The following is a 23,234-nucleotide window of genomic DNA, read 5'->3' on the forward strand; positions in this document are numbered from 1 at the left end:
TGTCATGATTCAATCATTGATTGTTAAAAAGCTTTCCACTGCTCAAGAAAATTATTTGCTTGCAATGAAAGCCACACCATTCTTTTTTATGGAGTTGTGTCCCAAATAGTAGATGGTAAAATCATCTGACTGAAATAAACCATCATCTGTCCTATGTAATTCACTAATGCCAAGTAGGTCAATATTCAATTTAAGCATTTTTCTTTTGACAATTTCCAATTTTCCTTGAGTCAATCCTCTACCATTTCAAGTTGCTATTTGGTGCATTTTCATAAAGCACAGACCCTTGCTTTCACCACTGGCAATATCAGCACCTGGGGTTCCTGCTGGATTTGCCCTAGTCATGTCATAAAACCCAGGGTTATTTGCTGCAGGTCCTTGCTCTTCCTCAGTCACTTGTTGGGTACCTTCTGGCCTGTGGGGCTCACCATTAGGGGCCATGTTGAAATCATTTGAGGTCTTTACCATAGGATTTTCTTGGCAAAATTTTTACAAGGTAGGTTGTCAGGTCTTTCCTTAATCCTCTTCATTTACATGGGCATGGGACCAGCATGCTCATGTATGCATAGCTGGGTCTCGAATGTGCAGAGAGGGACTGGTGACAAACCAAGACAGACTCTTGGCAGCAGCTCCTGACTTAGGGTATTTCTAAAAGGAGGGAAGGAAATGAGGTGGGGACATTCATAGCTCTGTCCTGCTGATAATAAGAGAGGGAAGAGATGCCAGAAAAAAAACCAGCTGGGAATAAAAAGCCAGTAAAAAGCTTCCTGATAGCATGGGGTAAAATGGCAGCACTGGGCAATGTGCAGCAAAATGCCCCATGTGACATTCCATTGCTGCACAAAAGTCTTTGGATTTGAATATTCAGCAGTGAATTGTTGTGTGAAAGCAGTATCCAGCATAGTCTGCCATAATTTCCATCATGAGAAGAATTTTCTTAATTTGCCAATAGGTCTCACAACCATTCATTTGTACTGGTTAGCTGTGAGCCAGCCTTAATAGAACATCCATGGGTCTTGTGATATACCCAGATTTGTTATACCCAGTCTCAAAGCTCTGCAGTGCCTTCTTGGGAACTAAAGTTGAACCCTTTGCTGTGCATATCTGGGGTTATGTTATGACTAATGTTATACTGCACTGCATCCTTACATTCCTGGGATAGCTATATGGTAAAATCCATGAATAAGAAAAGGAGGCAGACTGGAGGGCCAAAACAGCCTGGAAAAAGCCCCTCTTACACCATGCCAGTCAGACCAAGTTGATGTCTGATTAGGGCCCAGCATCACTACTGGGCACTCAAGGTGCGTGCTGCTACACTGGCAAGTGGCTGCTACCACACAGAAAGACAGAGTGGTGACATAAATTGTCCATCAACAGTGTCCACTGCTACCAAGGCCAACATGAGTGGTTTGGAAGGCCACCAATGATGTGTCCAGAAAACATACACTATGGCTCATGACTGTGGTCCAAACAATTTGTTCTGTGGCCTTGTGAGCCATCTAGTGGTGGGACTGTCCATACAAGTCATCCAGTGGTGGTTATTTGAGGAGATCATGTGGAGGGATGAAGACTCATGCCCAGTTTCCCTTTCCTTTTATTAACTGATAGAGGGAGAGGAGTCATGTACACAGAGCTAGCTGTATTATATGCACAGGCCACAGACAGAATAGGTGAAGTTATCAGTTATGAATCTGCAAATGGTGAGGGTATACTGTACTCTTTTTGCATAGTAGGGGGCAAATTGTACTTTGTAGAAAAGGTTTTAGCAGGTGACATGTACTAATTAAAGGAGGGCTAATTAAAGGAGGGATCCCCCCCAGTTAATGAAGTATGATATGTAGCCTACTGGGTTTTGTACAGAGGTATTAAAAGTTCACTATAGCAAAACTCTGTATGCATATAGGATTGCTATGATCCCCGGAGTGAGGGACATCTCTGACAGAAAGCCTTGCCCACTGGCACCCTAGCAGACTATGGGTAAAATAAATGATTTCTTTCTTATCACTAGAAATTATTTCAACAGAAATAATTTCATGCATTTCTAGGAATTGCCATAATCTCTATGACAGAACCATAGAGGTTTTGGTGCCTTATAATGAAGTACAATATCACTTCCAGTGAAAACTGTGATTTGACTTCTGGATTTCCCTGGAAGTGATGTCACACAGTTTCTGCTTGCTGCTAGCACTATGTTCCCTCCCCAATTCCTTTTGGTTGCAAGTGAAATGAAAGAGAGGCTGATTCATGTTTTAGTTTTTCAATTCTAGTGCTTGGGTAGAATAATTCGTAAAACTCCAATAAGCAGAAGACAAGGGTGACTGATCCAAATTTTGAAACCTTCTAAAATTATAAGTGTTTAACCTTGTCTAGTATTTCCTTTTAAATTGAAAACTAAGTTAAAAATCAAAAGGATTCTTTTTAAAAAAAAGAAATATTTTTTTCCAGCTCCTTAACTCCTAGCAGGGATTTTTGGACCAAGCACATATAACTGAGAAAAGGTATTTTGTAGATAACATGATAGCCAATTTCAGTCTTCATCTAGAATTTAGGTCACGGTGCTTGTATTACAGGTCAGCAGACGTTAAACCATTTTCATTACCACACCTGAAAAATAGCAAGTGCTTTCCAATTAAGTTGTCAAATATTCAATCATCATTATTACACATGTTTGTTGCTTGACCAGAAATCATTAAAAGTTTAGCTTTTCAGTTGAATCAGTTTTGGTTTCAGGGGTTTATAAGTAGTCTCTTATTGCTTCAGCTGTCTAACTTACCTAGATAAAAACACAGCATTCAAAATTCAAGCTCCCATGGAATGTAAGGAATCTGTCAAAACACTCTGGAGTGTTAGCCTAGCATTTTGCAGCTTTAAAAACAAATTTCCTAAACAATAGGTCTTTTCCCTCCCCCTTGTCTTTTGTTCCCTACAGGATTTTGGAGAAGATGATTCTCTCTACATCACCAAGGTAACAACTATTCACATGGGCAATTACACGTGTCATGCCTATGGCTATGGAGAACTGTATCAGACCCACATTCTTCAGGTGAATGGTTAGTAAATGGCACACATGACAACCCACTGAAATGTTCCTCTGAGCAATGCTGAATGTTGATATTTTTTCACCAAACAATGGATACCACAGTTTTCATTGTTACTGCAGAAAGAAAAGAAATCTGTTTCACTGTTAACTTGTCCATTTAGAAATGTGCACGGAAAAAAGAAGCTATAAAGAAATATCGACCCAACAGATGTATCAAAAATAATGGCTACTTTTATTTTGTCTACAGCAAATATAGTTTTTGAGCAAAAAAGACAGGTACAATTTCCAATTCTTACCTTTTCTATTTCTGTCAATCTCAAACATTTCTATGGCCCAATTACTGCTTCCTATTGGGAGGGTTTGTCTTCCTGTCTAAAGGCAATCTGCAACAAAAGAGGCTTCTGTCTCCCACAGTGTGACTCTACCCCACATCTTCAAATGGTTTTAAAGTCTCTTGCAACTGTCAAAGTGGTATATATAACATGTGTATGTGTGTATGTATGTGTACACACACATATGTGTACACACACACATACATACATAGACACACAAATGTTAAGCAGGAGGGAGGAGTCCTGAAAGGCCTAACTTGTAGAAACTAGCCTAATTTAATGGGTATATTGGGGGGATTCTGTGGATCAAAATGAATTCATCTGGGGGGGTGTGGCTAAAGATGTCGTCCTGAGAGGGTGGCAGGGCATCTGCTCTGCTATCTCTGAAGCCTGACAGGGGTCAATTGTGCAAGCAATTGGCAGAAAAGAGGAGGGGTACGCAAACCTCACCTCACCTTTCTACCCAGGAAGTTCTTGGGGCCGTCTCCAATCCTTTAGGGAGTATATCTCCCTGGATTATAGGCTGTCAGCGTTCCAGGTCCAGAGGACGACTGCCATTTTCTACCTCGGACTTTCTTTTTTTTCTTTAATCTTAAAGTATCTGCTTCAACCCTACATGATGATTTACCACAAATGAACGCTTTGAACTGAGGGGAGGACTTCGGCTGAGTTCCAAAACATCATTTACTGCAAGTATCTCTCGCTTTTTTTTTCTCCGTCTCTCTTCCTGCATCAAAGCCCTTTGTTTCCCCCCTCCTCTTACTCTGCTCTGCCTGAAGCCACCTCGTTAAGAGGCAGGCTAATTCTCCTAACTAAGCAGAAGAAGGATTCAAATCAACTCGAATTAATTGGCAAAAGCTCTTATTGTAATTGTTTTGGTTTTCGGAGATAGAGATAAGAGCAGTGAATGTGAAAATCTCACGAGAACTTTGTGCCAGTACGAGAATCCCTGCCTTAACCGGCTTCAATACGTCACATGCCTGTGCCGGAACATTAGAGGATAAAACAGAGGACCTCTACTGGCCACTTGTAAAATTGTTTGGGGCCGGGTTTTTTTAAAGTCAAAATCATGTCTATGTTAAAAAGATTGGCTCATCTAATAGAGATACAAACCCAAGATTACAAAGTATTCTTAGATGGATTGATCAAAAATATCTCCAAGGAGATCCAAGATGGCAAGGAAGAAGTCTTCAATAGGAATGATGGATCAATAACAGTGACTGATGACAGCTTTAAACAAGGTGGAAAACCAACAGCAGAAGAGAAATCTGAAATTCATATCTTCAAGGAGATCCAAGATGCCAAGGAAGACGTCTTTAACAGGAATAATGGATCAATAACAGTGGCTGATGACAGCTCTAAACAAGGTGGAAAACCAACAGTAGAAGAGAAATCTGAAATTCTGGAGACGGAAAATGGGATGCCGGAGTTCTGCAGCCCAGATAAGGACACCCTTTTTAAAAAGACATACAGCCATCTCAAAGCAAGAGTGTACAAAAATCAATCAAAAGAAATATGGATCTGCAGTGAAAGTAACCGATTTAAAGGATCTCTCTGGGGAAAAAATTGTATTGATACTGGAGTCCAGGAGGTGCAACGGCCTCAAGATTTATCGATGCATATTTTGCGGGAAAGAGTACAACTGCACTCTCTACGCCAAAGGCCAATGGGACAGAATATAATTTTACGGGAACGACAAGATGTAGCAAGCCTCGAGATGAGACCCCCTTAAGAAGACCGAAAGCTCATATTGTTTTATGTTTAATGTTATACCATATTCTATATTTCCATTTTTATGAAAAAGGGGAAGCAGTGTCTCTTTCGCTCTTGTTTTTTTTTTGTCTCTTTTCTTTTATAGGCATATAGGTAATATAATCATTAGTGCTGAAAATGTAAAATGGGGTTCTCCCCCCTTATTTTTTCTTTCTTCTATTAGTGAATTGTCCTAGGACTAAAGCCTACACTGAGGATGGTTCTTAGAATGGGTCAAGCAAAAATTGTTTTGTAGATGTATTAGAACCAAGGATAAGGAGAAGCTATAGAAGACTGAAAGCTTATATTGTTCTATGTTTAATGTTAAGCATTTAATCTAAACCTGGAAATCTTATTATTCTCTGTATTAACAACATATACTGTATCCTATATTGCTATTTTTATGAAAAAGGGGAAGCAGTGCCTTTTTTCTCTCTTGTTTCTTTTTCTTAGTAGGCATATAGGTAATATAATCGTTAGCGTTGGAAATATAAAATGGGGCTTTCCCCTCTTATTATTTTTTTTATTGGTGTATTGTTATAGGGCCAAAGCTCATATTGATCTGTAGAAAATGCAAAGCTCTCAACTTATACCTGTCAGGATGGCTCTTAGAATGGGCCAAGTATAAATGGTTTGTAGATGTATCTGTATTAAGGATAAGGAGAAATTATGAAATCCTTTTGTAATTTTTTTTCTTTGTACATCTTTAAGGCAAAGCCCTACTTTCCTCTCCCTTTATCAGGGTATTGATACAGGGCCAAAACTAATACTGTGCTATAAGAAATGTTTAATGTTAAGCATCTAACTCAAACCTAGAAATATCTGCTAGGATAGCTCTCAGATTGTATCAAGCAGTTAATGTGAGGTCTACGATCTCTCAAGTAAGTTGATTAATAATAACTTTTCTTTTGTATATCTAAACAGGCTTTTTTTTTTTTAATGTAGTGGAAATGTGGATGGCTCTTAGACTCATGGCTCTTAGAGTTTTGGGCAAAAGTTTATATCACTGTGGAGTCAATGTGGGGTCGTATATTCTCAAATGATGACTATATTTCTATCTTTATGAAAATAAAATGAATTCATCTGGTTTGTTGTGCATGTTTCATAGTGAAAACAAGAAAAATGTTTTTTGTATGATGGATAAATGGCAAAGAAAACCACAGAAGAACAGCTAACATGTATATATTTTTAGTGACATACAAGGTATATTTAGGTGTCAGGCTGCAATGTAAGCTGTTCTCATCTCTGAGATTTAAAGGCCCCCAAAGCTTTGAAATTTAAACCGAACTTCAAAGATAATCATATTGTCGACAGTAGTTCAAATTGGAGGTATACTCCAGCCTGTCTTTTCGGATACAAGAAGTTGGGAGAGGATGTATGTTCTTTGTAGATGAAAGCAGAGGGAAGTAGATTTTGTGATTAAAAAACCTCTATGAGGCATCTTCCTATCAAACAGAAAGCATCCCTTTACAAATATTATTCCTTGTTTGCCTTGTAATGTGCCCAAACTTCCACCAGCCACAAGCAAATATGTCAATTATGCGGACATCAGTTTTGACAGAGCAATGCTGTAGTCTGTACAAAATGTTCTGTCCTATGTAGTGTTACAGGCTCCTGTGTTACCTCTTGAGGTTTGTCCCTGAAGTGTTTTGTTGCAGCTCTTAATATGGTTTGCTACCCTCCATGTCTCTCTTTTTTCACTTCAGTGATTACCTGTTCTGGCAATTGATGTTAGATCATTAGATCAAAGAATGATGACCAAACAATGCTGTGTTATCTATAGGAAGCAGAGCTTAGCATCACAGGAGAGATTGTTCTCAGGAGTATCTTGATTTTATGATTCAGCAGTTAGGGGACAAAGTCTTGAATTTCTTCCTCAGATAATGAACAGATGTCAGGCAAGGAAGGAGGTAGGATCCTAGCCAAAGGAGTTGACTTCCCTCAAGTAATTTGCCTTGCAAGTTTTACACAAATAATAATAATAATAAGATTTAGTTCTTATATGCTGCTTTTCTCTACCCGACAGAGTCTCAAAGTGGCTTACAGTTGCCTTTCCTTTCCTCTCCCCACAACAGACACCCTGTGAGGTGGGTGACACGGAGAGAGCCCTGATATTACTGCTCGATCAGAACAGCTTTATCAGTGCTGTGGTAAGCCCAAGGTCACCCAGCTGGTTGCATGTGGGGGAGCACAGGATCAAAACCAGCTCGCCAGATTAGAAGTCTGCACTCCTAACCACTACACCAAGCTGGGTGACCTTGGGCTTACCAATATAGATATCATTGCACACATTGAGTGCTTCCAATAAAATAACAATGCAATCTGTTTCTGTTTCTTCCATTAATGACTTGCAGGGTAATTCTAGTCAGTGCTAATTCCATCCTAAGTCAATTTAAGATATTGGGTTTAGGGAGATGACATTATGTTCATGATTGTGCTGCTAATCTCTTCAGTGTATGGGAGCCTAGATTCAAGTCCAGTAGAACCTTAGAGACTAACAAGTCTGGGGGTATACAATTTAAGGAAACGTTGACTTTCAAATGTGTAACATCTTTAAATAGGACAGGGTCCTATTAAATAAAAGAGTAAGGCCACCTGGGGAGGAGTTAGGGCGGGCCCTGTCCAGGATAAAAACTCAGAGGGCCCAATCAGGAGCCGCAAAGCGGCTCCTGATTGGGCCCTCCGAGTGTCCATCCAGGGCCAAGCAGCAAATGGGGAGGCGCGCAAAGTGCCTTCCTATTGGCCCCTCACCAGGACAGACCAAAATTCCATTCACCCAGCCCAGTCTGGCTGCCAGTCTGGCACTGACCACCAAAGGGAGAGGAGGTCAGTAGGGCTGCCCAGGGGAATGAGAACACAGGCTTGGACAGGCTGTGCCAGCCCTTTTCACTCCAAGGCTGTTTTAACTGCCATGTCCAACTGTGAATTGCCTCAGAACCCTGACAGAGCAGGCAGGAGGCTGCAGAGAGCTCCCCCTCCCCCCCTTCAGCCCTGCTGCAAAGGAACCTTTAACAGCCCCTGACTGAGGGAAGGAGGCCTTTCCAAGAGCAACGCAGGGGAGACTGAGGGCCTTCCTTTTGAGGGGGGGGGACTTTCCCCTTCTGCCAAACAGTTGGATGACAGGGAGGCCACAGAAAAGCCCCTTCTCACTTAAAATACTGCTCTGGCCGGGGGTTAGACACAGCCAAGCCATGTGTCTTTCTTCTTTGCAACTCTCTGCAGATTTGAGGCCACTGCACAGTGTTATTCTGCAGAGGAAGCTGGCTCTTTTGTCTCCTGTTTCATCTGCACAACAACCCTGTGCAGTAGGCCTCAAGTCTTTCAATTCAACAACAACCTGTGTGGGAAGCCTTAAATGTTTCTTCTCTACCACAACCCCGTCCAAAGTAGCCCTTTCTGCCTGGGGAGCTGATCTTTATACTCTGCTGGTGAGCTGTAATTCCAGGAGCTCTCCAGGCCCCACCTGGAGGTTGGCTACCCCTGGGTTGGAAATATTCCTGGAGGTTTGGAGGTGGGACTTCAAAATCGTACAATGCCTCAGAGTCCAGCCTTAAAATGAGCCATTTTTGCCTGCAGTTGGTAGGGAGTGGTGCAGGAGTGTCCCTCCTGGCCTATGGGTTATGGCCAGCCCTTATCAGCAACTGTTTGTATTCTGGGGCGCAGACAGGCAGACCAGCATCAGTCCTGTGAGTCTGGAAAGTGCAGGAAGATCTAAATAAATATTTACAGCCTGAAACTAAATAGAGAACAAGTAAATGTCTGGAGACACATCGTCACTGAAATAGTAACTGGCAAATAACCTTGGCCTGACAAATAAAAAAACAGTATTAAAAACCTTACTAAGGTCAAGACTGCTGTGCACAGACAGTCTTCCTCTTAGGGTTGCCAGCTTCCCTGTGAGGCTCGCTACCCCACCTCCCTCATGGGGAGTCTGCTATGGGGAGAGAAGGGGAAGACGATTGGAAAATGCTTTGAGACACCTGAGGCCTGCTGCATCACTGCGGCCCATTCCCAGTTCTCTCAGATCTCTCACAACCCTACATACCTCACAGGTTGACTATTGTGGAGAGACAAATGGAAAAGGTGTTTGTAAACCGCTTTGAGACTCCTTTGGGTAGTAAGCAATAGGGTACAAAAATCCGTTCTTCTAAGGAGCAACCATGAAAGAAGCATGTGGGCATATAACATTTTACCAACAGTGCAAATATGGGAGACAGAAGGAACAGGGTGGACACCTGTGTACTGCGACTACCCTATGTGTATTAGGGCAGAGGGGCATTTCGGTGAATGTGGCCTAATTCACACAAGAAGGGAAATGACGTAGAACTGGGGGGAATTGGTTGTCATGTAATCTTCCCCTAAGAAGAGTCTCCAGTCTGATTTTCCCTTCACATATCTGAGGACATGGCTCTGGAAAGCTCATCTGTAACCACTGTGCCACAATTCCCAAAGGTCAGTCCTCTCCCATAATCAACGAACATTCCACACCACAGGTTCTTGACACCCGTATCTCCACACCCATGGCCTTATTTGCCACCATGCCACCACAACCTCCCACACAACACACATGACAACCCCATGCCCTTACAGACTGGACAACTCCTCCCCTTCCTCTTCCCACTGCCAAGCTCTAGCGCCCGTTGTATTCTTGGAGACAACGGGCTTTGCCCCTAGTTGGTCTATAATGTGCTACTGAACTTGAATCTAGCTGTTCTACTGCAGACAAACACAGATGCCCTCTGAAACAGTCAGTTTAAGAGATTTACTATTCATACTTATCTGGGAGTCTTCTTCGGACAATTCTTCATCCAGCAGTTTTAATAGTCAAATAACCATACCTAACTATGAGTAAATACATTTGGCCATTCCTTTTTCTTTGTCTGTCAAATCAAAAGCACTCATACAAGGCAAAGTTGTAGCTGTCAGTGAATTTTGAATGAATGGATCTGTCACAAAAAACTTGTGCACAAATGATTATGTGCTGACGTAACACGAGAATTAGTTTGAAAGCCATGACATAGCACAAGGCCACTGTATTTTGTTCCTGTTTAGTAAATCATCTTGCACTTTATGCCCCATCTCTGTCTTTTTCTTCAGTGTAGACACGTCCTTACAGTTCACACTTCCCACCTGTAATTATGTACAAGCATTCATATGCAAATGAACCAGCATTTCTATATGAAACAGAAAGCTGCTAAAGCCTTTATTGGTTTATTTATTTATTGGATTTGTTTCTTCCCACTCCCAGACTAGCTGGCTTATGGCAGGTTACAGAATAAAACCCCAATTAAAAACCCACCCATACAATCTCCAAGCCCCCTCCCTTTCGCATTAGCTCAATGAGACCCCCCAAACTGTGCCGCAGGGGGATGTTAATATGGGGTAAGCATACTATTCATAACATTTCTGTTAAGGAGGTGAATTGATCCAGATCAATATACCCTTCTTCTGTGTCTACTGAGCACAAATCATAAAAATGTCAGTATGCCATCTCCTTTATATGTCCTCACGTAACATTAGAGGTTTATATTTTATATATCAAGTTTAGTGAAAGAAAAGCTATTTATCACTTCTAGCAGAAAGCTCTTTCAGGGGTAAAGAGACTCATAAAACAGTAATCTGCTATGAAAATGGATAGTTTGCAAACCAAAAGACCCCTGAGTGTATAGAATCATTTTCCTTGGTTGCTGTACTATAGAAAAAGTTGATATAAATCATAGTTAACACCTTCCATGAAAATGGCAACCAAATGCAGTTGTCTCCTCAGCCTGATTTCAGAGATTCTCCAGAGACTTTTCTAGTCATACAGACCCATTCTGAACAATGTAATGTACAACAATGCCGCATTTGGAAGAAAAACATAGAGAGAACACATTCGGCATTTGGCAAAGGCAACAAATAAAATAAGAATACAATGTCAAAAGCAAATGATCAATCTATCAATACAAATAATTGATTACATAGAAATACTTTTTCAACTTTCTGCTTTACCCTGAATCTTACATCTTCATGCTAGATCCACACAGGCTTTTACATTTTGTTTGTGAATATGTTGCTTGATTTTTGCACTCATGCTCATGCTTTTAAGAAGTCTTTTAGCCACATATGTTGTACCACCTCTATGATTTTGAAGATTTGGGAGGCCTATCAGAAAACAATGGGAATATGAATAAAACCTGTTTGTGGATGGTGAAGAAGCACATCAACAAGAAGTCACAACTGCTGTGAACTAGGCCTACAGTTTGTATTGTAGTCATTCATTCTTCACATTAGTTATCAACCCTTTCTTAAATTGCTTTGGGAAATGAACATGGGTGTAGTTATCCAATTACCATACTCATGACAACCCTGTGACATTGGTTTTGCTAAGACAGTTAGGCAGGCCCAATATCACCCAGTGAGCTTTATCAACCCTAGCAGGGATTCAATCCTAGGTCCAAGATCTAACCACTATGTTACACGATCCCCATATAGTCATACATATTACTGAATTTAATTTGTGGTTATTGCTTATGCCAAAATTATGGGAAATTTTAATCTGACTTTGCCCTTTACACAGGCAATTTTTTGTTTACTGATAGGTACATTGACCCTTCATTTTACCTCAATAAAATCAAAAATTAAAAGAATGATAAAAATTTTCAGGGATTGGAGAAGGCATCTTGGGGATGTCATGCCAATAGGCTAGCTTTGCATCCTGAAAACCTACAAAATCATATTTTGTTTTCTAATCTTATGACAGGACAGAAAATATGCATTTGTTTGGAATGCTATGGCAGTGCTATCAAGGCAAGGTTCTTGAAAAGTTGTCTGTCTTTACTCAGAGAATGCTAAACATTTATTTTGTACTTGCCTACATATTGATGTTCATTTTAGAACTCAAGTGGGAGCTCCCGTCTGACACAATGTCTCCACAGTGCATCAAGATGATACTGAAATATTCATCGAAATAACCTTTGCTAACTCTGCAGGACATAGTGGTGTGTTTAGGACCTGTTTTGCAGGAGGCCAGTTTTTTCATTAAAAATATCTAGAAGCAAGGAGCAAATAATAGCAAGACATGTGAACACCACAACAGAAGGGAGAAAACTGTATACATTGAATCAAAAAGGTATACATGAAAACAGTATATATTCCCAAATTGTATATATATCCAGATCAGCATATTCAATATATTTTTTTTAAATGTCCATTCTGCAGATTCTTGCTTCAACATGTATTATGCTTCAGAAGGGTTCTTTATAGTTTTGGGGGTATCGGAGATATTTCCCATAAATTCTAAATCTTCTTCTGACAATCTTTAACATGTAACAAAAAACTGCTTACCTGCAATTTATTGGTACTGAAGATAACAGAAACTCGTTATATGGTTTCTGAGTCACCAGAAAACAATAGCAAGCAATAATTTACCTTTGCCATGAATTTTCTTGACAAGGAAAAATAAACCAAATATTTAAATCAGGGAGATAGGAGTGAAAGTAGTACAGAAATGGAAGAGTTGTGCTTACTTGGAAATCGAAAGAACAATCCCCGTTAATCATTTTGAAATAGTAATATAGCTCAATATAATTTTAACATAATTTTAATGGAGAATTTTGATTCAGTGCCTTAAATAGGTGTGGCAATACTTTCATACATTGAATCTTTACTGCGGTTAGGTTTGCTGTTCCGATATATATAGGAAAGCATCATTCCATGCTAGTATGATATGATCAAATTAATGATTTAACCTCCACTTGATTAATTGCAAGTAAAAAGCCTTAATTGCATGATTCTGAAGCTTTTGTCTGCTTTGTCAAGAACAAGAACTGATAAGAAAATGATTTGTATTAATATAGCTGAGAGATCACCCAACCAGAGGACTCACAAGGACTTGCAGGGAGCATCTCATTTTCCTTTGTATCACCCTCCTCTACCATATCTTCTTGTTCTTCCTTGTTGCACTAAAAGCCTCTCCCTTTTTCCTGGTTCATTCTTCCAATTCACCAAACAATCTTCCTTTTCCTGCCCTAGGATCTTCATCTTCCTTTCCTTCCCTTCCTCCAGCATAGGGTTGCCAGCCTCCCTCTTTGGTTGGGAAATACCTGAAAAGACATCACACTCTCAATAACAGCCCCTCCCCCCATTTCCCTGTCATCCCTAGTCTCCTGCTGGTTGCCAAATTGGGCCTAACAACGCTTTCTTAGGAGGCTGTCCTGGCAAAAAGTCTTCCCCAGTTGCCTGGTGCTTTTCATTCAGCCTCAATAAAATACAATCCTATAACTGATGGCAAAACCCCATCTAAAACTTCCCCTCCCTTTGAATCCCTATCCAACCACAGCACATTCAGCCCCACACCGCCGTATCGGGGGGGGGGGATGCTTCATTTAAATTTAAAGATTCCCCCTAGGCCTGCAGAAAAATAATGTCAATACCTGGCTTTGTTCTCTGGGTCTATCAATTCACGTGTGGGCCAGGTTCACTAGCTATTTAACAAACATTTCTTAGATTTAATTGTGCATGTCCCTGTAGACCGGTTTCACAAGTCTTTACTTCATGATCCCACTTCTTATTAGGAAGTTCCAGATGCTGCATGATGGAGATCAGTTAAGACAGCAGCAAGAAAAACAAAGCAGGGATTCTTTCAGAGGAGAATCCAATCATGTAATTTCAATGAATATGTTCTTATATGAAGGACAGGAAGACCTGGAGGATCATTGTCCATGGAGTCGTGATGGGTCGGACACAACTTCGCACCTAACAACAACTATATGAATGAGATTTTGAGCCTATAAAACTTCTATCTTTCTACATACAATTGCTAGTATTTGTAACAGGGGAACTGCTATTTTGATATTTTAGAGCAACAGATTTACTTTCTTTGTTTAGATTAGACTTAGATGGTGTTACCAACTGACATAAAGAGTGTTCTTGCAGTTACTCCATTCATCACCTGCAGGCTGGATCTCTTGCTGACCTGATTTATGATGGCTAGGGCAGGAAAGAAACTTAATTGATTAGAGGTTGCTGTCATTGATGAATCTTACCTTAAATTGGAAGGGGGGGAACACTATACATCTGATAGTGTTTCAAACAGGCATCATTCTTTATGAATTGTGATCTAGTGGACACAATAGCTACCTGATTTGATCTCTTTTTTCTTAAATGATTCTTATTTTATACAAGCCAAGTATACAAATTTAATTATGGCAGAAAGAAGATAAACAAATATGTATAAGTGATGGCATTATTTCAGTGTCATTGAATTCCTGAGACAACGTGCTTCTTTTATTATTTATTTATTTATTTTATTTATATACCTCCCTCCCCTAAAGCTCAGGGTGGTTTACATAAAGTGTAGAAAACAGTACATGGAACTCAGCTTTTCACAATAACAATACCATTAACATTAACATTAAACTATAACAAAGGTAACAGAGTATGCAAACAGGTCCAGAGCAGAATGCATAGGTGGATTCCTGGGAGGGAGCAGGGGCCCTGAAGATGTTACTGGTTACCTTGTCTCAGTCTGGTGGATGAGCTCCCTTCTGCAGGCCCTGCGGAACTGTTTTAGCTCCATCAGGGCCCTGATCTCTTCCAGGAGCTCATTCCACCAGGTGGGGGCCAGGACAGAGAAAGCTCTTTAGAGCCAGGGATCATTAGCTGGTTAGTGGTGGTGGAACATAAAGCTGTTTGAGAGGCATAGGCAGGGAAGCGTTCCCTCAGGTATACTGGGCCCTGACTGCATATGGCCTTAAAGGTGATTACCAGAACCTTTAGCCTGTTCTGGAATTCAACTGGCAACCACTGTAGCTGCTGGAGAATGGGCCAATTGTGGATCCTCCATGGTGTTGCTGTGAGGACCCTGACTGCTGTGTTTTGGACTAGCTATAGTTTCCACATCAAGGACAAATGCAGGCCTGCCTAGAGTGAGTTACAGAAGGTGATCGTCACATAGATCACTGTGGCTAGGTGTTCTGGGGCCAGGTAAAGGTGTTCGCTACTCCTCCCATTTTAATGTCATACACAAATTTAATGAGGAGTCCCCCTACCCCCTCAATCATATCATTGATAAAAATGTTGAAAAGTACCAGACCAAGTACCAAGCCCTGTGGCATTCCACTGCTCACTCACTCTGCTCTGATAAAATACCTTTTCTAGCCAGTTCTCTACCCACTTAACCAGTCTACAGTCCTCCAGTGTACCCAGTCTGTAGTTCTCCAGCCTGCAGTCCTCCAGTTTACCCATCAGAATATCACGGGGAACCTTCTCAAAAGCATTACTGAAATCTAGGTAAACAGCATCCACTGAGTTTCCATAATCTAATAAGCTCAGTCAAAGAAGGAGACCCAGTTGGTCCGGCAGGACCTGTTAGACACAAATCTGTGCTGACTTCCCTCGTTTTACATTTTTCCCCCAGAGGTTTGCAGATCACACCTATAACATCTGCTCCATTATCTTCCCTGCAGTTGAGGTCAGAATAACTCATCTGTAGTTCCCTCCATTTTTCAAAGATTAGGATAACATTTGCCCTCCTCCAGTCTTCGAGCAACTCTCCAGTCCTACAAGAGGTCCTAAAGATGATGGACAACAGTTCCACAGTCTCTCCAGAAAGGTCTTTGAGCACTCTCAGGTGCACACCATCTCATCCAGGGAATTTGAATTCATTCAGTGCAGCCGGGTGCCTCTCAACATCCTCTCTGTCCATGTCAAACTGCCATGGAGACACGATACCTTGTCTGCTACCTGTTACCTAAAATACATGTCAGGAAACATGTGTTAAGGGGGAAATGCTGGGAAGAGGTCAGGTAACAACATAGGATTGAATTGCCAATGTTTTATTAGGTGTTGTTGTTGTTAGGTGTGAAGTCGTGTCCAACCCATCGCGACCCCATGGACAATGATCCTCCAGGCCTTCCTGTCCTCTACCATTCCCTGAAGTCCATTTAAGTTTGCACCTACTGCTTCAGTTACTCCATCCAGCCACCTCATTCTCTGTCATCCCCTTCTTCTTTTGCCCTCAATCGCTCCCAGCATTAGGCTCTTCTCCAGGGAGTCCTTCCTTCTCATGAGGTGGCCAAAGTATTTGAGTTTCATCTTCGGGATCTGGCCTTCTAAGGAGCAGTCAGGGCTGATCTCCTCTAGGACTGACCGGTTTGTTCGCCTTGCAGTCCAAGGGACTCGCAAGAGTCTTCTCCAGCACCAGAGTTCAAAAGCCTCAATTCTTTGTCGCTCGTCCTTCCTTATGGTCCAACTTTCGCAGCCATACATTGCAACTGGGAATACCATAGTCTTGACTAGATGCACTTTTGTTGGCAGGGTGATGTCTCTGCTTTTTAGGATGCTGTCTAGATTTGCCATAGCTTTCCTCCCCAGGAGCAAGCATCTTTTAATTTCTTTGCTGCAGTCCCCATCTGCAGTGATCTTGGAGCCCGGGAAAATAAAATCTGTCACTATCTCCATTTCTTCCCCATCTATTTGCCACGAATTGAGAGGGCCGGATGCCATGATCTTTGTTTGCTTGATGTTGAGTTTCAAGCCAACTTATGCACTCTCCTCCTTCACCCGCATCAACAGGCTCTTTAGTTCCTCTTCACTTTCTGCCATTAGAGTGGTATCATCTGCATATCTGAGGTTGTTGATATTTCTCCCTGCAATCTTGATCCCAATTTATGACTCCTCTAATCCCGCCTTTCTCATGATGTGCTCTGCATACAAGTTAAATAGGCAAGGTGACAGTATACAGCCTTGCCAAACTCCTTTCTCAATTTTGAACCAATCAGTAATTCCATGTCCAGTTCTCACTGTTGCTTCTTGACCTGCATATAAGTTTCTCAAGAGACAAATAAGATGCTCTGGTTATCCCATCTCTTTAAGAACTTGCCACAATTTGTTGTGCTCCACACAAGCAAAGGCTTTAGCATAGTCAATGAAGCAGAAGTAGATGTTCTTCTGGAACTCCCTAGCTTTCTCCATGATCCAGCGTATTTGATCTCTTGTTCCTCTGCCTCTTCGAAATCCTGCCTGTACTTCTGGAAGTTCTCGGTCCACATATTGCTGGAGCCTAACTTGTAGGATTTTGAGCATAACTTTGCTAGCATGAGAAATGAGTGCAATGGTGCGGTAGTTTGAACATTCTTTGGCATTGCCCTTCTTTGGGATTGGAATGTAAACTGACCTTTTCCAATCCTGTGGCCATTGTTGAGTTTTCCAAATTTGCTGGCATATTGATTGTAGCACTTTTACTGCATCGTCTTTTAAGGTTTTGAATAGTTCAACTGGGATGCTGTTACCACCACTAGCTTTATTGTTGCTCAGACTTCCCATTTGACTTCACATTGTCTGGCTCCATGTCAGTAACTACCCCATTGTGGTTAGCAGGGATGTTAAGCTCGCTCTTGTATAGTTCTTCTTTATAATTTTGCCACCTTTTTAAAATATCTTCTGCTTCTGTGAGGTCCCTACCATTTTGGTCCCTTATCATACCCATCTTTGCATGAAACATTCTCTTCATATCTCCAATTTTCTTGAAAAGATCTCTGGTCCTCCCCATTCTATTGTTTTCTTCTATTTGTTTGCACTGTTCATTTAAGAAGGCATTCTTATCTCTTCTAGCTTTTCTCTGGAATTCTGCATTCAGTTGGGTGTATCTTTCTCTTTCTCCCTTGCCTTTCACTTACCTTCTCTCCTTAGCTATTTGTAAAGCTTCCTCAGCCATTTTGATTTCTTGCATTTCTTTTTCTTTGGGATGGTTTTAGTTGCTACTTCTTGTACAATGTTGCGAACCTCCGTCCATAGTTCTTCAGGCACTCTGTCTATCAGATCTAATTCCTTAAATCTATTTGTCACCTCTACTGTATATTCGTCGGGGATATGATTTAGTTCATACCTGAGTGGCCTAGTGCTTTCCCCTACTTTCTTCAATTTAAGCCTAAATTTTCAAACAAGAAGCTGATGATCTGAACCACAATCAGCTCCAGGTCTTGTTTTTACTGACTGTATAGAACTTCTCCATCTTTGGCTGCAGAACACATAGTCAATCTGATTTCTGTGTTGACCGTCTGGTGATGTCCATGTGTAGAGTTGTCTCTTGGGTTGTTGGAAAAGAGTTTTATTAGGTAATTCCCCTTTAAGAACTCATGGCAGACAACAAATAGTAAAATAAAAAATAATATAGTACCAACCTCTGGGGAACACCACATGAAAGTTCCCAGGTCATAGAGAAAAAGACTCACCATAGCTACTTTCTGGAGCATATGCCACAAACCATTGTAGAGCAGTGCCTACAAGTCCCAGTCCCCAAAGCTGCTCCAGCAGGATACCATGGCTGATGGTATCAAAAGCTGCTGAAAGATGGAGAACTAAAGAGATTCCATTGTCCCTATCTCTTTCCTGATACGGGTCATCCATCCAGGAGACCAAGGAAGTATTCATGCCAAGCAGAAAGAGTGTTCACAAGTTACTAGAGAATAAATGGAAGATTAAGGGCCATTCCGCACCAGGATCTATGTTGCAAATTGGTTGCGGAACGAAAAAACGCCATTTTAAATAGTGGAATTCGTCGTTATGCATACCTGCCTTTGTAGTGGAATCCAGTTGCGTTTCTATCATTTCCCACAGGTTTACGGTCTCAGCAAAAATTTCTAGCCAGGAAGCGATATTGCCGAGCTTTGTCCCGCCCCTGGCCGTCAATCAAATGAACAGCCAATGGGCAGCCATTATCATGCTCCCGAAAAGCCAGGCCTCTTGCTCCTGCTGTTCCTGCAGAGTATTCTGTCATGCCCCCACTGATGCCTCCTCGGCCCTATGCACATTTAAAATCTTAAAAACATCAACATTAATCTCACACTACTGCCCATATCCAGAGCATATTGACACATGGATAAATGACCTGATACAGAAAAACCAGATGTGTTTCAGCCCATCTTGGGGTCTTGGTCTTGGTCTAGTCTCATGTAATTTAGTAAGGTGGTTAAGAAATATAAAGAAAGAAGCTCCAACAGATAATATATGTCCAAATCTCTCTCTCTCTCTTACACTCAGGCTGAGATAGGAATATCATAAGGATTGAATTTTGGATAATAAATCTTTTTAAGAGGTGCTCCAAGAGAAAGATATTTGGACACATTTTGTAAGTTCACATAAATGTAATTAGTACTGGAATTTAATATTTAGCTTTTTCATCTGCTGCTCAATGTCTAATGTTACTAACTTGTTTATACAGGTTGGTTTATCTTGTTCCCTCTTTTGTTGTACACCGTATTAAGTAGGTTGTACACCATAACGTGATTCTATGATAAAAGATTTGTTGGTTTATATATATATGGTATATTTATAGATTATAGATTGTGGCTTATATCTTGCTTTAAAAATTTAAATATTTTGAATGCCTTAGAAAACTGGCCAAATTTAACTGTAGATCCAGATCATTGTTGAATGACATCAGTGAAAGATCATTTAATTTCTTAAGAAAAATCAGTAAAAGACCAGATAATGTACAGGAATAAGCAAACATACATTGTGAGCTTCTTAATATTAAAATATTTTAAATATATTTGGATAGTTTAAGTTACTGCTTTATGAAAGACAATCTACATCCCTACACTCAATGATATGTGTTGTGCAGAATTCAAGATTGTGAACAAAAATATCTGGATGCTTGTCATTGGAGCTGAAATTTTCTTTTTGACCCCAAATCAAGAATAGTACATTTTGGCAGCAGCTCTCATTTTATTCAACGCTAGTTGACAGATAAATGTGTTCTTTCTCAAATGGTTTCTTAATCCTTCCTTGTGGCCCTTTAGAGACAAATGAATTAAATGTTACCTTTTATTAGATCTATTCCTGTTGGAAAAAACATTAAAGCTTTCAATCTTCTCAGAATAATTCTTCAGGCAGAAAAACAACACATTCTTCATTCTTCAACACTCTCTCTGATGCAAATAGAACTAATTTGTATTGCATGGCAAAGAAGAACAAGCCCAAACTAGAAATATATCATACGTATACCTAGATTGTAATAATGAGTACCCAGCTTGCTGGGGGGGTAAACGGAAAATGACTGGGGAAGGGAATGGCAAACCACCCTGTAGTGAGTCTGCCAAGAAAACGCTAGAGGGCGTCACCCCATGGGTCAGACATGACCTGGTGCTTGCACAGGGGATACCTTTACCTTTACCTTTACACCTAGATTGTAGTTCCATAGAACTGTAAACCTGCGTTATTTCACTGTTTTCAGGGCAATTTAATTATACATTAAATGTCTATTGCCATGTTTGAACTGATTATGCTTATTTGAAATGTTGTTATAAATAGGAATGGTTCAGTACATGGCCAAACCATTAACCCATCAAAACCTGGAGGTTTGTCTGTGAACTGGTTCATGGTTAGTGGCCTCGCAAACCCTGTTTAAAGGGACCTCAGGGTTTACAAAAAGCTCCCCCCTCCCCCCCAAAAAAGCAGAATGATGGGCTAAGCTTGTTCCCAACTGCTCAGATTTTGGGGCTGTCTTGAAGACAGCCTGAAAAAAAAGTCTTGCAGCAGAGCAGTGTTCCCTTCCAGTCAGTTGTTTCAGCCTGTCTTGTACAGTTTGCAATTGAATAAAGGAATAATAGTTTAAAGGGCCTGCACAAGACAGTCCAAAACAACTGAGGGGCATGTAGCACCTCCACCCCCACTCAGCTGTTTTTCAGGCTGTCTTTTACGTGGATTTTTAAAGTTTAAAAGGACTGCACAAGGCAGCCTAAAACAAGGCAACAGCAGGAAGCGCCTTCTCACCACTCAGCTGTTTTTTCAGCGTTTACAGGCAACAGAAAAGAGAACACCTTCTGCTCCACAAACTGCTTTAAAAGTCCATGGAAGTTTATGAACTTCTATTCACAAACCACAAACAGGGCAACATTCGTGATGAATTTCATGGTTCATTTCATGCCCATCTTTAGTTTTAACTTTTAAATCATATCATAATAGCCATGCCGTGGTTCTTTAAAGACTAGAGACCTACTGATTTATTTATTTATTATATTTACATACCACCCTCCCTGGAGGCTCAGGCTCTGTTATGTAACCATAACAGAATTTGGAACCTGCAGAAAGCTTCTAGACATTCCTCTCCCCACCTGTGTTCAGTCAGTTCTGTACATATGATACCAGTACATTCAGCTTTTGCTACACTACCCAAATAGCACTATTAGAAATTTGTTTGTAAACTAGTGAACTAGTTCCAAAGTTCCTGTGACAACTAAACATCATGTGCCAAAAATGTAATTTACACAGAAATATAAAAACTAAGGATTAGGTCCCTAGATGGAGGGCAGGAAGGAGATTGATTCCGGTGTGCGTCTGTGCTGATCTGAAGCAACAGAACAAAGTTTGAGTCCAGTGGCACCTTTAAAACCAACAAAGAGAAGGAGAAGGAGAAGGAGAGGGAGGAGAGTTGGTTCTTCTATGCCGCTTTTCTCTACCCGAAGGAGGCTCAAAGCGGCTTATAGTTGCCTTCCCTTTCCTCTCCCCATAACAGACACCCTGTGAGGTAGGTGAGGCTGAGAGAGCCCTGATATCACTGCTCGGTCAGAACAGCTTGATCAGTGCCATGGCTAGCCCAAGGTCACCCAGCTGGCTTCATGTGGGGAGTGCAGAATCGAACCAGGCATTCCAGATTAGAAGTCCGCACTCTTAACCACTACACCAAACTGGCTTTCATTATTGTTCTTGTTGTTATTAATTAAATTATTATATTGCCCTCCCAATATGGCTTAGGACAATGAACAAAATGGGTTAAAATCAACAGTGAATTAAAAAAAAACAATGCAGTACATCAATATTAAGAGTACAATTCAAAATAAAAACATAAGTAACACATTGGCAGCATTAGCAATATCAGCATCCAGACATTCACTGTTCATAGGTCTTCAGACTAGGGCAGAGTCTGCACTTATTTTGTTTATTGGCCAATCCTGTTGAATTCGGATCGCTTTGAACTCGAGTCTTCCTCTCCCCCCCCCATTGAAACAGGAAAGTCTTCTGCACGTGGTTAGAGAGGCTCAGAAGGGGGGGGGGGAGCCAGGCCTCTTTCTTTCTTTTCTTGAAGGGTGGGGGGGAGAGGAGCCAAGCAGGGAGCCCGTTTCTTTTCTTGGAGGGGAGGGGGAGAAGATCGAAAAAGGCAGAAAAGGGAGAAAAAATCCAGGACCCACAGAAGTTGAGAGAAATTAGGGGCTTCTCCTTTAAGGCAAGTCTGTCACATGAACACCTGTGGCCAAACACGGGTCCTCTACCACGGAGGAGAGCCCAGATTCAAAACAGCCTGGTTTCTGGAATCCGAATCTTGAAATATTGAGCGTTAAAAGCACTCTAAGATATCGCACAATAAAGGTAGGGTCACTCCAGATCAATCCTTATTGCTGCAGAAGGAAATTTTAAATCGCCCCAAATCCAAACGGAAATTGCATTCTGTGTAGAGGGCAGGGACTGAATCGATCTGGGGCTGGAATAAAAGCTCCGTGCAGTTTACACCTAGATGTCAATCAGTGGGGGTGTTTTATAAGGGATGGACACAGATATTATTAAGTCATTGGCCCCAACCAAAAGCTTGGTGGAAGAACTCTGTTTTTCAGCCCCTATGGAACTATACCAACTCTGACAGGGCACAGGTGTCCTCCAGGAACTCATTCCATCAAGTAGGAGCCAGGACTGAAAATGCCCTGGCCGTAGTTGAGGCCAAACGTACTTCCTTGGGACTAGAAACCACCAACCAGTTGGAATTTGCACTGCAGAGTGCTGTTCAGGGGACATAGGAAGAGAGATGGTCCTTCAAGTTTGCCAGGCCCAGATCACAGATGGTCTTAAAGGTAAGTACCAACAACTTAAACTTAATCCGGAATTCAGTTGGAAGCCAGTGCAATTTCTGGATCAGGGATGAGGGAAGGCCCATGTACAGCAAGTTACAGAAGTCCAGTCTAGAGGTTACTGTTGCATGGATCACTGTGGCTAGGTGCCCTAGGTCCAAGTAGGGCGCTAGTAGTTTGGCATGATGAAGATGGGAAAATGCTAGCTGCATTACTCTTGTAATTTGCACCTTCATAGTAAAGGAGGCATCAACAAACACACTCAAGTATTCAAGATATAAGCTTTTG

The 23,234-nt window shown here is 41.2% G+C and overlaps 1 protein-coding gene across 4 annotated transcripts in view; it reads left to right on the plus strand.

The window, feature by feature from the left end:
* Positions 1 to 23,234, plus strand: part of FSTL4 (follistatin like 4) — a 695,481-nt gene that overhangs the window by 618,070 nt on the left and 54,177 nt on the right. For 3 of the 4 annotated variants that reach the window (XM_077326854.1, XM_077326855.1, XM_077326858.1), the window contains one exon: positions 2,930 to 3,050. The exons of the other annotated variant lie outside the window; for it this stretch is intronic. In XM_077326854.1, the coding sequence (XP_077182969.1) occupies positions 2,930 to 3,050 (121 nt within the window). The remainder of the gene's footprint in view (positions 1 to 2,929; positions 3,051 to 23,234) is intronic. 4 annotated transcript variants of the gene reach the window in all.

Source organism: Paroedura picta, chromosome 3 (genome assembly GCF_049243985.1).
Source record: "Paroedura picta isolate Pp20150507F chromosome 3, Ppicta_v3.0, whole genome shotgun sequence".
Classification (NCBI taxonomy): Eukaryota; Metazoa; Chordata; class Lepidosauria; order Squamata; family Gekkonidae; genus Paroedura; species Paroedura picta.